This window comes from Chlorocebus sabaeus, chromosome 2, assembly GCF_047675955.1.
Source record: "Chlorocebus sabaeus isolate Y175 chromosome 2, mChlSab1.0.hap1, whole genome shotgun sequence".
NCBI lineage: Eukaryota > Metazoa > Chordata > Mammalia > Primates > Cercopithecidae > Chlorocebus > Chlorocebus sabaeus.
The window spans coordinates 7,668,948-7,685,496 of NC_132905.1; the positions used below are offsets into that span (position 1 = coordinate 7,668,948).

The 16,549-nt window shown below is 46.5% G+C and overlaps 1 protein-coding gene across 2 annotated transcripts in view; it reads right to left on the reverse strand.

Moving 5' to 3' along the window:
• Window positions 1-3,627: 3,627 nt before the first annotated feature.
• The window catches only part of RTF2 (replication termination factor 2), a 52,269-nt gene continuing 39,347 nt past the window's right edge, over window positions 3,628-16,549 (reverse strand). Inside the window, exons 6-9 of one of the 2 annotated variants that reach the window (XM_008013434.3) lie at window positions 9,292-9,405; window positions 5,525-5,579; window positions 5,313-5,405; window positions 3,628-4,418 (exon numbers count right to left, since the gene is read on the reverse strand). In XM_008013434.3, the coding sequence (XP_008011625.3) occupies window positions 4,240-4,418; window positions 5,313-5,405; window positions 5,525-5,579; window positions 9,292-9,405 (441 nt within the window). In that variant the 3' untranslated portion in view covers window positions 3,628-4,239. Of the gene's footprint in view, window positions 4,419-5,312; window positions 5,409-5,524; window positions 5,580-9,291; window positions 9,406-16,549 lie in introns of both variants that reach the window. The other variant, XM_008013419.3, reaches the window with a different exon arrangement.

Here is a 16,549-nt window from a genome sequence, read left to right on the forward strand (position 1 = left end):
GCAGTCCTCCTGCCTCGGCCTCCCAGAGTGCTGGGACTGCAAGCAGGAGCCACAGCACTCAGCTAGCCTGTCTCTCAAGTCGGCTGGGAAGTTTGGTGGCTGTGGAGCAATGGAGCAGTAAGGGGCAAACAGACGTGGTTTACAGGAATGGCCCCAAACAACAGAAATGCTCGGTTTTGCCACGTGATTTTGTTATTTGGAAATGTTCACATCTTTAATGGGGAATCACTTTTTCCTATATGTATTCAAAAGTCTAGAGCACTCTCCAATAGAGCAGAACCAGTGGGAAAGCAGATCAGATCTTTGAGCCAAACTTCTGTCTGAACTGTGGGGTGGGGTGGCATTCCTTTCATTCATTTTGGCATGGCTTTCATTTCATTTGTTGGAAATGAAGTGCTGTGGTGTGGCGGGAAGTCAGGGGCCCCGAACGGAGGGACCGGCTGAAGCCAAGGCAGAAGAACATAAATTGTGAAGATTTCATGGACATTTATCACTTCCCCAGTCAATACTCTTATAATTTCCTATGCCTGTCTTTAATCTCTTAATCCCATCATCTTTATAAGCTGAGGATGTATGTCGCCTCAGGACCCTGTAATGATTGCATTATCTGTACAAATCATAAAATGTGTGTTTGAACAATACGAAATCTGGGCATCCTAAAATAACAGGATAAGAGTGATTTTCAGGGAACAAGGGAGATAACCATAAGGACTGACTGCCTGCAAGGCCGAGCAGAACAGTCATATTTCTCTTCTTGCAAAAGTGAATAGGAGAAATATCGCTGAATTCTTTTTTTTTTTTTGAGGCAGAGTCTCGCTCTGTTGCCCAGGCTGGAGTGCGGTGGCCGGATCTCAGCTCACTGCAAGCTCCGCCTCCCGGGTTTACGCCATTCTCCTGCCTCAGCCTCCAGAGTAGCTGGGACTACCTGCCACCTCGCCCGGCTAGTTTTTTGTATTTCTTAGTAGAGACAGGGTTTCAGTGTTAGCCAGGATGGTCTCGATCTCCTGACCTCGTGATCCGCCCGTCTCGGCCTCCCAAAGTGCTGGGATTACAGGCTTGAGCCACCGCGCCCAGCCTGAATTCTTTTTCTTAGCAAGGAACAGCCCTGGGAAAAGAATGCATTCCCGGGGGAGGTCTCTAAAATGGCTGCTCTAGGAGTGTCTGTCTCATGCAGTTGTAGATAAGGGATGAAATATGCCCTGGTCTCCTGTAGTGCCCCCCGGCTTGCTAGGATTGGGAAATTCCAGCCTGGTGAAATTCTAGTCAGACCGAAATTCTAGTCAGACCAGTTGTTTGCTCTCGAACCCTGTTTCCTGTTAAGATGTTTATCAATGACAATGTGTGCACAGTGGGACATGAAACCTCATCAGCAATTCTAATTTCACCCTGGACTTGTGATCTCGCTCTGCCCCCATGTGCCTTGTGATATTTTATTGCCTTTGAAGCATATGATCTCTGTGACCCACACCCTATTCATACACTCCCCCCCAACCTTTGAAAATCGCTAATAAAAACTTGCAGGTTTTGCAGCTCAGGGGCATCACGAAACCTGCTGAGGTGATGTCACCCCTGGAGACCCAGCTGTAAAATTTCTCTCTTTTGTACTCTTTATTTCTCAGACCGGCCGACATGTAGGGAAAATAGAAAAGAACCTACGTTGAAATATTGGGGGCTGGTTCCCCGGGTACTGGGGGAAATTGAATAGATGCTATTTTGGAGAATTTCAACATCTTTTCAGTTTTCTCCTCCCAGCTCCCTCCTTGGTGGAAAGCAGCTCGGGTCCTGGGGGTGGACAGGGGAGGAGGGAGAGCTAGGAGATGCTCCACTTTCCTCTTGGGCACAGCACCTGAACCCGTGGTCTCGGCGCCCTGGGTGGGAGCCTGCCGGAGCTGCCACTGATTCATTTGGTAAGGACTGAATGGGGGGAAGGTGCGGTGTGGCCAGGCAGAACTGCAATTCACCTCGCGGCTTTGGGCCTCAGGCACCTCACCTATAAAGTGGGGGATGGCCATCTTCCCATCACACTGGGTGGCTGGGGAGTCCCAGGGGGAGAAGCCTGTCAAGGGCTTGGCTGTTCAGTGAGCCCTAAAAGCAATGCGAATGATCAGCCCTCCCCAGCCGCTGGTGTACTGAGGCCTCATGCCCAGCAGGAGCACAGACCATGGATACCTTCTTCCCTCATGCTGGCCAGGAGCCTTGAAGAGCGGTGCCTTAGCAAAATATTAAAGGCCTGGCTACAAATCTCCAAGGAAGCCCTGATCCCTCCTGCGTGGATAGTCCTGAGGGCAGCTGGAGGGAAGCCCACAGCCTGTTTATTTCAGAGAGGCCCAAAGCAGAGGACTTTGAGATGCTGGAGTTTTTGTGTTGAGGATGCTGTGACTCAGTTACCAGAAAAAACTGGACACAGTCAATAAACTCAATGCAAAATCAAACTGATTCAGGCTAACATTAAGAAAACTGAACCTGGTAAAAATAATGGTCATTAAAAGAAAAAAATGCCTCACGACGGCAGAAGCTACAATTAGTAAAATGTGACTAAAAGGATTAAGTTTTCTCAGTAAAATTAAAATAGGGAAGAAGAGATAGTGATAAAAAATAGTGTTATCCAATTGAAGAAGGAACTGATTGTTGTGAAAATAAATTAACACAACAGGCGGGGTAGCTCACGCCTGTAATCCTAGCACTTTGGAAGGCCGAGGTGGGCAGAGTGCTTGAGCCCAGGAGTTTAAGACCAGCCTGGGCAACATGGCGAAACCCCATCTCTACAAAAAATAGAAAAATTAGCCGGGTGCGGTAGTGTGCACCTATAATCCCAGCTACTCGGGAAGCTGAGGTGGGTGGATCACCTGAGTCCAGGAGGTCAAGGCTATGGTGAGCCATGATCATGCCACTGCACTGCAGCCTGGATGACAGAGTGAGACCCTGTTTCAAAAAAAAAATAGAAGAAAAAGGGAAATAAGAACAATAAGAAAATGGTTGAATTTGGCTGTATAGAAAATTGGGGAAATTAAATGGCTAATTCAGGTTTGTTCTGGAAAAGTCCATGACAAAAATTCATCACTTAATGTAATTTTTATTAAAATGCTCTATACTCACAATGTCAAAATATCCTTGGGGCCAAACTTTCCCATCACTGTGAAGCCGGGAAGCACACAGGGTTTGAGAAAAAGCAGGGCCACACATGGTTCTCCCTTGCTGACCTCTCCCTGGAGTTCTCCCGACGTGTCTGTCTCCCACAGAAGCTGCCTGCTCACCTCCCACCATTCACCTCCCACAGGTCCTTCTCCTGCTTCTGAAGGAAACCCAGGGCCCCGGGGTCTGGTTTAGAGAACCAGTCACTATCTCAGTCATACCACCGTGTGCAGAAAGCCACGCAGAGGCCTGGGGCTCTTGGTTCTTCATTAGGAGTCTCATGAGAAGTTCCACTAACTACTGACGTCAACATACATTACAGGCAGATAAAATGCACCTCTTTTTGGGTACAATTCTCCCTTTACCATCTGCTGGAGGAGAGAAGGGTGGGTTCCTCTGACTTCATGGAATGACTCCTATAATCACCAATGCAGTGGCTGCAACGTTCTTACCCAAGCATGAGCAGAAGGTAGAAAAGATAAAAACACAGAGGAGGGAAGAGGCAGACCAGCTTTATTTTTGAACCCAATCACTGGGTGCTCAACTAAGACTCTGCTATCTTCAAAATGATGAGATGGGGCAGACTCCCCTAATAGTGTTTAGCTAGACCAACAAGGATCCTGGCTCGTCCCAGGGCTGTAGCAGAGGGACGAGGCTCTTCAAAGCTTCTAGTGGGCACAGTGTATTTGAAATCCATCCTTTCTAAAGCCCAGTTTCACTTGGCCTACTTAATTTATTGCTGGTAGCAATATCATTAGAATTGTAGTTAATACGTGCCAACTCTGCACCAGTGAGGACTCCGGAGTCTCTTGTTACTGCAAGCATAAAAAGTGCAGCCCACAGGGCTTCCTGGCCGTGGAAAGGACCAAATGCACCTGCAGGTGGAAGCAAGTGTGACCTCGGGCCACAGTGCAGCCCCTCCCATGTCCCCCCTGGAACCCACACGCCTCACAGCAAGAGTGACCACACCATCTCGAAGGCTGGCCAGGACAGCTTTATGACACAGAGCTAGAGAGAACACACAGCAGTGCACTCAGAGGTGCACAGCGACCTGCCTACGTGGAAACTAAACAACCTTCGGGGGCAGGAGCTGTGGCATTGTGGGCTTCAGAAGCAGTAGGACGTGTGGGTGACCCAGTGGGCGGACTCCTCCTTGGAGCGCTTGGCGGAGCTGTGAGTGGTAAAGAGGGACTTGTAGGCCTCAGATTCTTCACTGTCAGCGATGGACCTCTTTGTGGCTCCACACAGAGGCTTCCCAGCTTTTCCAGAAGAGCTCTCATTTGTTGCTAGAAAAATGAAGAGTCAAAACTGTCAGGGCTGGGATAAAGATGACTCTAAACTTCGAATCCTCAGAAGGGAAGCGTGTCAGTCACTCTGTCCCAGACGTTCTCTTGCTGGCTGTGTGAGTGCTGATGGACATCATCTTAATTGCCAACTCCAGCAAAGCAGACACAGCACGACACATCTATCATTTACTGTCCCACCAACTACTTGCTCTGTCGCAGACACTGGTCCCAGCCCCACGAATGACTTAGGTTGTCCCAATGAGGCAGGGCCTGCATTCCAGGGGAGGAAACGGGCACAGGAACCTGAGTGGCCATCCCATGTAGAGTTGGGATAGGAGCCTGTCAGCCTCCCTGGATGCTACTTAGAGCACAAGATCACACATTCTTAACAATCAATCTGTATTTTTCTTTTTGTGAAATAAATGCTATTTGAATTAAGGAGAGTGAGTTTTAGGAGAAACTTTGATCCTTGGTCAAGAGGCAGCAGAGAGGGGACTCTGAGAGCCACACGTGGAGCCCACGAAAGGCCCAAGGGTAAAGAAACTGGGAGCATTCCCCGCAGGCCCTGAGCCACAGTCCCTCTGACAGGCTCTGTAACATCTGAGCCAGTTCTCAGCACAGCCTTTTTTGCTTGGCACCAGGCACTTGCTTACTCGAAGGAATCTAAACAACTAGCATTTGTGCCCAGACCCCATCAATCCTGCCAGGGCTCCTGATGAGGGTGTGTTCAATATTTCTTAGTTACCCCCCTAAAGAGAGTTCAGTGCGCTCTCCGGAGACATGACACAGGACAGGCTTGGATTTCTCATCCGCCCACTCCCGTGAAACCTGGACTCAGCCACCTGGGTTTCCAGCCTTCTCGCAACAGCTCCCTGTAGCTATAACAGGACCCACCTGTGCTTTTGGGAGCCAAGTTGTTTTTCTTCTCTCTAGAATCAAGGCTGGTTTCTTCAGGCTTCTCTGTCTTAACTTTTGACGGTCCTGGGGCTTCTGTAAAAGAAACAAAGTAGGCAAAGCAAAAACAATGCAAAACAAAGCATGAACATATTAGCAGACTGCCTTAGAGTCGTATTTTGCTAAAACAAGGATCGCCTGAAGGATCTTACCTTCACTGACATCTGGTTTTGAAACAGACTCTGCTGCCTTGGGTTTCTTTGTTTTCTATAAAAAGAAAGAATGTTGGAGGATGTGCCCGGATTCACTCCACTTCATCGTCAGTATGGCTGCCCACTGTCCCGGGGGCCCTGTCTGACCGGCCGATGCCACTCACATGAGACAGACAGTCACCTGAAGAAGGCTTTTGAGGTTCTGTAACTCCTGAGCGTTCATCCTCTGCATGTGACTCCAGTCATGTACTTCTGCCTCACACAAAAATGTATCTGCACAGAGCTGCTCACTTTTATATTTACATCTCCCAAATCACATTTGCAAAAATTTCAAATGAGGCTGACAGATTTCAGTAATAAGGGCCAAGGTTGATGGTGACAATTGTATACAAAAGCACACTTAAATGAATAACACAGAGTATATATGGGTATGTGAAGTCCAGCCAGCATAAACACAAACTAAATCTTGCACATTCCACTAACTTTTTTTCACAGTTGTCAAACTGCTTTGGTATTTGTTATTCAAGTATAAGGCCTTGAAGTTTACATTAAAGACAGTTGAGCTAATTCTTCTAAAGTCAAAACTACTCCTGTTAGATTTCCAGACACCAGAATGCTGTTACTCATAATAGTTATTTTGATCAGCAATAATAAAATAAACCATTCTACAGATACACAGCTGTGTTGGAACTGATTTAATCGTAGAAATGACACGTAGGACTATGGTCATTCAATTTACTTTAAAATGCAATTTCCTAAGCATCCAAAAGGTGGCACTAAAGATAAGCAGCCTGATTACTTCAGCCATCCCCCAGCACCGAGCATTAAAGACAGACCTCTCAGGCCTTGAATTTGTAACACAAACATGCAATGTGATTTATAACAAAACATAAAGACCTTCTGCGCATCTCACACCTGCAATGCGAGCACTCACATCTGTGAAAACTGATACTCGGGCCTTCAAACAAGTAAGAGACCACTGTTTATTTCTAAGCCCTCCATTCATGGCTGAGGTTATTTGAAAAGCACAGGCAAGAAGGAGTTAGAGAGGAAATGTTGTATCTTGCTTCCAGCTGCAAGTGTATTTGGGAAATATTGTGGTATCCTGGCAGCAGTAGCCGTGAGGTATTCCCAGAAGCTCTGGAGAATATTTTGCAGAGAAGGGCATGTTAGTCCCACTGTTCTTTCAATTAACTTGGCAGGAAACCTGTGACAGAAAACTCACGAAAGCAAAACGGTCAACGGGAACATGAATATTTCTAGTAGCTTCCTTTAAAATGCATTTTTTCCCCATTGTGTGTGCGCGCATGTGTGTGTGTGTGTGTTTGAGACAGAATCTCACTCTGTTGCCCAGGCTGGAGTGCAGTGTTGCGATCTTGGCTCACTGCAACCTCCACCTCCCAGGTTCAAACAATTCTCCTGCCGCAGCCTCCAGAGTAGATGGGATTACTGGCGCACCCCACCACATCCAGCTATTTTTTGTATTTTTAGCAGAGATGGGGTTTCACCATGTTGGCCAGGCTGGTCTCGAACTCCTGACCTCACGTGATCTGCTTGCCTTGGCTTCCCAAAGTGCTGGGATGACTGGTGTGAGCCACGGCACCCAGCCACCCTTTTGTGCTTTTCAAAACTGAGCTTGATCAATGGTAGCAATGAAGAACAGGGAGATGGCTTTTGGCAGCTGTCCTTAGTTAAAAACTCCTCAAACTTAGTTTCCCTCTTACAATAATGAAATCATAGTAATTTAGAAAACCAACTTAGAATTAACACATTTTATATAAGATATACATGTATTTACTTTTCAACCTTAACACAGCATTTAAACGGCTAAGTGGCTTTTTTTTTTTTTTTTTTCTGAGAGAGTCTGTCAGGCTGGAGTGCAGAAGTGCGATCTCAGCTCACTGCAACCTCCGCCTTCACGGTTCAAGTGATTCCTCTGCCTCAGTCTCCCCAGTAACTGGGATTACAGGCACATGCCACCACACCTGCCTACCAAGTGGCTCTTTAAATAGTTCTTATGAACGTTGTATTAACATCTTATAATATTGTTCCATGGAGTATTTCTACTGGCATCTGAATTCAAAGTTTGGGCACAATTCCTTGAACTACAGAGCCATTTTCAGACATTATTTTCTACGTAAAGTAAGATGATGAAAGGAGAAAATACAAATGCTTTTGGCTCTTTCTGATCATTCTGGATCCATGCGTAATGATAATACTGCTACCATGTGCTCAAGCCTCGGCTTCTTTAAGCCTTACAACCATGAATTACACATTATTCCAGGGTGATACAGTCCTGTCTTATCTGTTACGATTTTTTTTTTTTTGAGATGGACTCTCGCTCTGTCGCCCAGGCTGGAGTGCAGTGGTGCGATCTCGGCTCACTGCAAGCTCCGCCTCCCAGGTTCACACCATTCTCCTGCCTCAGCCTCCCGAGTAGCTGGGATTACATGTGCACGCCACCACGCCTGGCTAATTTTTTGTATTTTTTAGTAGAGACGGGGGCTTCACCACATTAGCCAAGATGGTCTAGATCTCCTGACCTCGTGATCCACCCATCTCGGCCTTCCAAAGTGCTGGGATTATAGGCGGGAGCCACCGCACCCGGCCTGTTATGATTTTTTAAAAACCCCAAACCTCTGAAAAATCTTCAGGTACTCCATCATTCTCACCTCAGAGTGGCACTGGTAAAACGCACGCCCACGTGAGGACAGACGATTTGTTTCATAATTTTATGTCCTCAGCGTACTGGAGCTCATTTTCTAGTACTTCAAGCATTCTTTTGCCTTAGTTCTGATCACATAAAGTTTTCTCCCTAGCTTATCCTGAACCTTTTTTTTTTTTTTTTTTTTTTTTTTTTTTTTTTTAAAGAATAAGAAACTTGCCACTCACCAAAGGCCTGTATTCCACAGCTATCATCTATAAACACGAACATGTACTGCTAGATGGGGAATCGCCAGCGCACGGAAGAACTCCTGGCGGATGCACTGTCTGGAGCCTGCTCGCTCTGCCACGTTACTCAGCAATGGTTTCCCTGTTTCTGGGTGCCAGGCTCCCTCCCGGACGCTGAAGCACTACATTCCATAAAAGACCCTCCCTCTCCCCGTGAGAGGGCTCAGGAAGGTGAAGGATTTGGCCCCCATTTTTGGGAAGGCTACTCATTAGCTCCTTGCTATTCAAAGTGCGACCCTGAGGAGTTGCATCCACATGCCCTGGGAGTGGGTGAGGCACACAGGCGCCCAGGCCCACCCAGGCCTACTGGAGCCCAGACTGCCAGGGCATTCCCAAGCACATTCCAATCTGGGCAGCAGGGGAGCCTTACATTTGCTGGAATGATGGTGACTTTTCATTTTTCCTTTGTTTTACAAGCTATGAGACCCGAGTATACATCAAGAGCAACGGTAAGTGACAGCAGCAGCAATGGTGTAGCTGCCTTTCCCCAAGGGCTTGCTGGGGCCGTGTCACTGTCAGTGCTTTACGGCCATGGTCTCTGGAGCTTGCTGACAGCTCCATGCCCTCACATGCTATCACTACCCCACCTCACTGATGAGGAAACTGGGCGGAGAAGAGCAGAGCTGCTGTGCCCACCACAGCCAGGCAGTGCCTGAGCCACAGCTGGAATCTGCTTCTACAGTCCAGGCCCTTCTAGGTTGTAAAAACTGCCTTGATCATGCAAACCCCTAAGTAGCTGCCAGCTCAGTTCAGTGGTTTGCAGTTGGCTCTGGAGCAGAGATGGGTGCTGGGCAGAACCTGAAGACTCCCATTACCTTTTCCAGCTTCGCTCTCAGCCTTCTCTCCTCCATCCTGGCCTTCAGCACATCCACATCCTCCTTGGTGCCATTGAGCACGATGACATCATCATCCTGGAAGGCAGCCCCACACTGGAGAGGGCAAACAAGAGAGGGCAGATTCCGTCACCACTCAGTGGGGAGGTCACGCTTCAGTCCCCCACTCTCAGCCCCAAGCAGTGGCCCCCAGACTCCTATTACTGGCTTTCTGGTCAAAACCTTGGTTTGGAAAGTTCCTGCACACAGCAAAGGGTCAGCGCAGCAGGTTAAGAGTGCTATCACTTGCAAGGCTGGTGTCTGGGAACTTGGATTTTGGGAGGGTTCCCACCATTTTTTAACTGACAAGAGTAGCTCGGCTCACGTGCCCAGACCGTTTCTATGAACAGTGTGGTCTATGCTGACACCTACCCTCCTTATGGGAGTGTGGAATTCTGGAACATGCTAGGCCAAGGGTATAAAGCCGGCTCTCAGCCAAAACACTGGGTACTGAGTCTCTCATTTGCTTCCCTGGGCAAAAACATCACACATGTTGCAGTTTCGTTGCGGGGGGGAAAGTATTCACTTCATGCAACCCCTTGAGGGAGGGAGTGTGCATAAGGAAGCCCCACGTGGATCCTTCCAGACTCTGCTACCTGTGCCTTTCCCTTAACACCCAGCTCTGTATCCATACCACACTGCTGCAGTGAATCTTAGGTGAGTACAACCATATGCTAAGTCTCGAGTCTTTCTAGAAAAAGCCCAAGCATGATGGCAGCCTTGGGGGTCCTCAATACACTCCAGCAGAACAAGACTGTGAGCAGGGTCCAGGCCACCCTGACAGCATCATGGTGGTAGACACGCACACCGCACACACTCAAAGGCATGCCCACACTCACAGAACTGTCAGTGAGCGAGCCACCTCAGCACAGGCTCCCTGTGACCATGCCGTCACTGGTGGGATCCCAGCACTCTTTCTGTTTGCTCCATGGCACTAATCAGGACCTGGAGTCTCGTCCTCATCACTTTGTCTATGTGGTCTTCTTCCCTGCTGTGGCCCCAGCAGCTACCCAGTGCCTGGCACAGCAGAGGTACCCAGGGCTGGGGACAGGAAAAACAGGAAAAAACGAGAACCAGGAGTGAAGGTTCCCAGTCGTGCATTCTGAATTGAGATTTCTGCCACCATCTGTCTAGGCCAACTTGCTCAGGCCACACCATCTCTCTGGGCCTCAGTTTCCTCAGCTGCAAAAATGAGGGGGTCTAAGACTGGGTGTGGTGGTTTATGGCTGTAATCCCAGCACTTAGGGAGGCCGAGGTGGGTGGATCATCATTTGAGCTCAGGAGTTTGAGACCAGCCTAATCAATAGGGTGAAACCCTGTCTCTACTAAAAATACGAAAACTGTGTGTGGTGGTGCTGGGTGTGGTGTGGATGTCTGTAGTGCCAGCTACTTGGGAGGCTGAAGTGAGAGAATTGCTTGAATCTGGGAGGCAGGGGTTGTGGTGAGCAGAGATTGTGCCACTGCACTCCAGCCTGGGCGACAGAGCGAGACTACGTCTCAAAAAAAAAAAAAAAAAAAAAAAGGGGGGTCTAACCCAAGTGCAGTGGTGATCCCGCTCCCTAGTGGACATTTGGCGATGTCTGGAGACATTTTTAGCTGTCACATCTGGGATGCAGGTGCTACTGGCATCTTGTGGGTAGAGGCCACGGATGCAGTAAGCATCATACAGTGCACAGGACGGCCCCCAACAGAGAGTTACCCAGCCAAGATGCCCCTGTGCTGAGGTTGAGAAGCCCTGGACTAGGGTTATAAACACCTACATGTAAAAAAGGAAAGAAGAAGAATTTATAGGAACACGTGTTTTATAACTAGGGTAGGAAATGTCATCTAAAACAGCAGTCCCCAACCTTTTTTGCACCAGGGGCTAGTCTCATGGAAGACAATCTTTCCACAGATGGTGGGTAGTGGCAGGGAAGGTTTTGGGATGAAACTCTTCCACCTCAGATCATCAGGCATTAGATTCTCATAAGCAGCACGCAACCTAGATCCCTCACGTGCGCAGTTCACAACAGGGTTTGTGCTCCTGTGAGAATCCAATGCCGCTGATGGAGCCCCGGCACTCACGTTCCCTCGCCCGCAGCTCACCTCCTGCTGCGCGGTCCGGCTCCTAAGAGGCCACGGGCCGCCGCCGGTATGGGGGCTGGGGAACTCTGATCTAAAGCTAGTACAGTTAATAAGTTTTACTATGTAAAAAAATTACAAACTTTTACATGACAATGTCACAATAACAACAAAAAACATAAGCCAAAGGCTAAGCGAAATATTCGTAGCATATATAAAATTCAAAGGATTAATTTACGGAACATACTCATAGTCACGTAACTTTTTTTTTTTTTGAGACAGGGTCTCACTCAGTCACCCAGGCTGGAGTGCAGTGGCGCCATCACGGCTCACTGCGGCCTCCACCTCCCAGGTTCAAGCCATCCTCCCACCTCATCCTCCTGAGTAGCTGGGGCTATAGGTGTGCGCCACCATGCCTGGCTAATTTTTGTACTTTTTGTACAGACAGGGTTTTGCCATGTTGTCCAGGCTGGTCTCGAACTTCTGGGCTCAGGTAATCCACCTGCCTCAACCTCCCAAAGTGCTGGGATTACAGGCGTAAGCCACCACACCTAGCCTCAGTTTAAAGATTTCACTGATTTTACCCGGAAGCTGGTAGGCCCTGTGTTATTTAAGACACAGTCCTCTGCCCTCTATGAGTTGGGTGGCCAGTTTTTAAAAATAAAAAATGGAGAAGCAGTGAGCTTACCATTACCATCTTGTCTATGAAACTTCTGTTCTCCCCTACCTGAGGAAGTCTCTTCAAACTTTTATTTACTCTGTAGCTAACTCTTAGAAGAGCATTCTGGGTTTCTGTTTTACATCTTCTGATCTCCTAAACCCTTTCTTAGGTGTGGGGGAAGCAGAAATCATGTTCTGTCTCTTAGTTCACAGTACAATGCTCAGGACATAGAATGCTCAGGACATAGAATGCTAAGAGCCGGCTCTAAAAGGAACAGCTTCAGCACCACGTGCATTTGTTACCTAACTCACCTTTTCAAAAAACAGGCTTTCTGAAATCTCATTTACATAACATAATGAAGTGTACAATTCAATGGCTTTTACTATAGAGTTGTGCAACCATCACCATAATCTAATTTTACAGTATTTTTATCCCTTCCAAAAGAAACCCCATACCCACTGGCACCCACTCCATTACCCTTTCCTCAGTCTTAGGCAACCATTAATCTACTTTCCATCCTACAAATCTGCCTCTTCTGGACATTTCTATAAATGAAATCATACAATATCCGTGTTTTTTTGTGTGTGCGTGACTGGACTTTAGCATAATGTTTTAAAGATTTATCCATGTTATAGTATGGATCAGAACTAAATTTCTTCTTATTGCCAAATAAAGTTTCATCTATGAATCAGCTGACAAGAGTTGTTTCCACTTTCAGACTAAGAAATTCGCATGGAAGTCTTTTGTGGACAGTTGTTTTCATTTCTGTTGGGTAGATACCTAGGGTTGGGATGACTGGTCATAAGTTAACTTTATGTTTAACCTTTGAAGGAAATGCCTTTCCTCAAATGATGAATTTCCAAAGTGGCTGTGCCATTTTACATTACCACCAGCCGCATCTGAGGGTTCTCATTTCTCCACATCCTTCCCAACACCTGTCACTGTTTTTCTTTTCTTTTCTTTTTTTTAAATTTGAGATGCAATCTCACTCTGCCACCAGGCTAGAGTTCAGTGGTATGGTCTTGGCTCAATGTAACCTCCACCTCCTGGGTTCAAGCGATTCTCCTGCTTCAGCCTCCTGAGTAGCTGGGATTACAGGCACCCACCACCATGCCCGGCTAATTTTTGTATTTTTAGTAGAGATGGCGTTTCACCATGTTGGCCAGGCTGGTCTTGAACTCCTGACCTCAGGTGATCCACCTACCTCCCAAAGTGCTGGGATTACAGGTGTGAGCCACTGCAACTGGCCGTTTTTCTTTTTAGTTATAACCATCCTAATGGGTGTGAAGTGTTGTCTCATTGTGGTTTAATTTGCATTTCCCAAATGACCAGTGATGCTGAGCATCTTTTCGCGGCTAACTGGCCATTTGTATACCTTCTCTGGAGCAATGTCTGCTTAAATCCCTGGTCCATTTCTTAATCATATTATTTGTCTCTTTGATGTTGCAGTCTAAGAGGTCTTTATACAGCATATTCTGGATATAAGTTCTTAGTCCAAGACTGTTACGACAAAATATCTTACACTGGATAATTACGAAGTTTTTTATTTTGATGAAATTGGACTTACCAATTTTCTCTCTTATTGCTACGTTTTTGGTGTCATATTTAGTAAGTCATAGTCTAACCCAAGATTGTGATTTACTCCTGTGTTTCTCCTAAGTTACAGATTTAGGTCTGTGATCACTTTGAGTTTATTTTCACATTCAGTGTAAGGTAAGGGTCCAAATTCATTCTTCTGCATGTGGATATCCAGTTACTCCAGCACTATTTGTTGAAAAAACTATTCTTTCCACCATTGAATTGTCTTGGCCCTTTTGTCAAAAATCAATGACCATACATGTGAGGGTTTATTTCCAGACTCCCCATTTTATTCCATTGATGTATATGCCCATCCTCATGCCAGCACCACACTATCTTGATTCGTGTAGGTAACGTGACTTCAAAGAGTCACATATTGAGTGGATAAAATTTTTTTTTATTTTTTTTTATTTATTTTTCTAGTATCTATGAAAAACTCTTATTAAATGTTGTAGTCACAGATATTTGAAAGTATGCCAAATAAGGTCTGTTGTTAACTAAAATATTTAGTTACTCAATAAGACGCTGCCTTTGAAAAACATCAAGGTAGGCAACCAAATAATCAACAAAATTCTTTAAATAACTGTAACAGTAATTTTAACAGACCTACTGTGCCTAGAGCAATAACAGACATACTATGCCCGGAATCTCTTTTGTACAAAACATTATCAGCACAAGAAAAGCCATAAAAGTACTTTTTTTCCTGAAGTTGCCAAGGATTTTCCAGCATCTCCCAAATGCACAGAAGATACCAACAACCATTTGCTGACCCCCCTCAGCCCGTGCCTTAGCTGGGTTATTTAATGCAGTTCTTGTCTCCAAAAGTGATTTTCAGGTTAAGATCAGCTTTTTTTCTAGGGTGGGTCTGGTAAATTTTCATGGCTGAAGACACCTTTTTGACCCACAAATCCCTGAGGGTGGTGCCACAGAGAAGTTACATGAATGACTGAAGCAGGTGCCCAATCTAGCATTTAACTGGTACAGCCCTTGAAGAAAAGGAGCTTGTTTTTAGCCATCATTGTAGAGAGCTGGGCCTACAGGAGTAACAGCCTGCTCTGCTACAGGAGGTCCCCTGGGAAGTCTCACGCTATGGGAGGTCTGAGTAGAGCTTTCCCGTGGCTCTGGAAGATGGTCTCTTCCTTGGAATGAAAAAGAATCTGCAGGAACAAAACCAGCTGGTAGTTAAGGCCCAGTGGGGCCTGGAGCCACAGCTATGGCATAAAGGGCCAAGGGGTGAGGAGGAACCCAGCGTCTGCTCCCTGTGGGTGCTGCCCCCACCTTTCTCTCTCCTCCCGGGTTTCTGCTGCTGCTTCTTTCTATCACTCCTTGCTGCCCCTCCTTCCGACAGCGTTGGGGTGAGCGGTCTCCTTCCTCTAGACCAGGCTGTTCAGAGGCCATGGACCTTATTCTGCATACAGGTGTGCTGTGTTGTGCCCAGACTTATTGTACTTTTAAAGTTGAATCGGCCACTGACAATAAGAAGTTAGGAACCCCTCACATTAGAAATTGAGTAATCTTGCTCTTTCTCACAAAAATTCGAAAGATCCATTAATCCCAAACCCACACCCTCAAGGGCCTCAGTGGCTTGGACCTTGGTAGGAACTGCCCCTGGAGACTGGACAGAGTCCTCCCAACCATTAGGGGCCCCATCACTTGTTCTGGGTAGGTGCTTGACCCGAGAAACCTGAATGCAATGGTTCATCCCTTAACAAGGGCAGGGGGCTGCCGCAAAGTCACAGCTGGTCCACAGGGACCTGCTCCCCACCTCTTTGGTAAATAACATGTATTATACCAACAGAAAAAACACCCATATCTTCCTGCTAATGCATTTTTCTTGAGTATTGTTATTGTACAGTAGAAATTACATATCCATTTAAAATTTTATTTTCATTCTTTTTATCGCTTGTAACTCAGATGTCCAAAGAATGGGGGAAATGGTTAAAAAAATCATGAAATACATTCCCAAAAAGGAAGATTATATCGTTAGAGTTTGGGGCAATGTAGAAAATGCTTATTATAAGTTAAAGGAAAAAGTAAACTAGTAATTGTATATTTATATTCATATGCCCTCTCTGGATGCTTTTTTTTTTTTTTTTTTTTTGAGACAGAGTCTTGCTCTGTAGCCCGGACTGGAGTGCAGTGGCCAGATCTCAGCTCACTGCAAGCTCCGCCTCCCGGGTTTACGCCATTCTCCTGCCTCAGCCTCCAGAGTAGCTGGGACTACAGGCGCCCGCCACCTCGCCCGGCTAGTTTTTTTGTATTTTTAGTAGAGACGGGGTTTCACCGTGTTAGCCAGGATGGTCTCGATCTCCTGACCTCGTGATCCGCCCGTCTCGGCCTCCCAAAGTGCTGGGATTACAGGCTTGGGCCACCGCGCCCGGCCTCTGGATGCTTTTTAAAAGTATTTTTAAAAAGGCCAGTAGGGAAAATGCCAAGAGGGGAACAGTGGTCAAATTAGGAGCAATATGCTAATGCATCTAGATATTTATATCACTTTAACAAATGGAACAGTGGCTTCCCAATCTTTGTCCTCACCAATAATATTAGCAATGAACAGCTGACTGCATGTATCTCTGACCTAGGAATTCCACTTCCGAGACGTGGTCATTCTCTATCATGGAATCCTGTTTTTGTTTCCTGTGCAGTACCCTATGGCTTAGAGTAAATGAGTGTGTGTCTGCATGTTTGTACTGATTTTCAAAACAGTATGTTTCCTCCACTACACTGTTAGCCCCAAGCGGGAGGCATTTTGTCTTCATGTTCCATGGTGGGAGCCTAAGGTTCTGCCCACAATGGATACAGTGAACAACTGCTGAATGAATGAATAAGAACAGAGCCTAAGGAAATATTTCAAAGTAGGATAAAAGGAGATGTAAAGCCAAGTAATTCTCCCAAAACCTT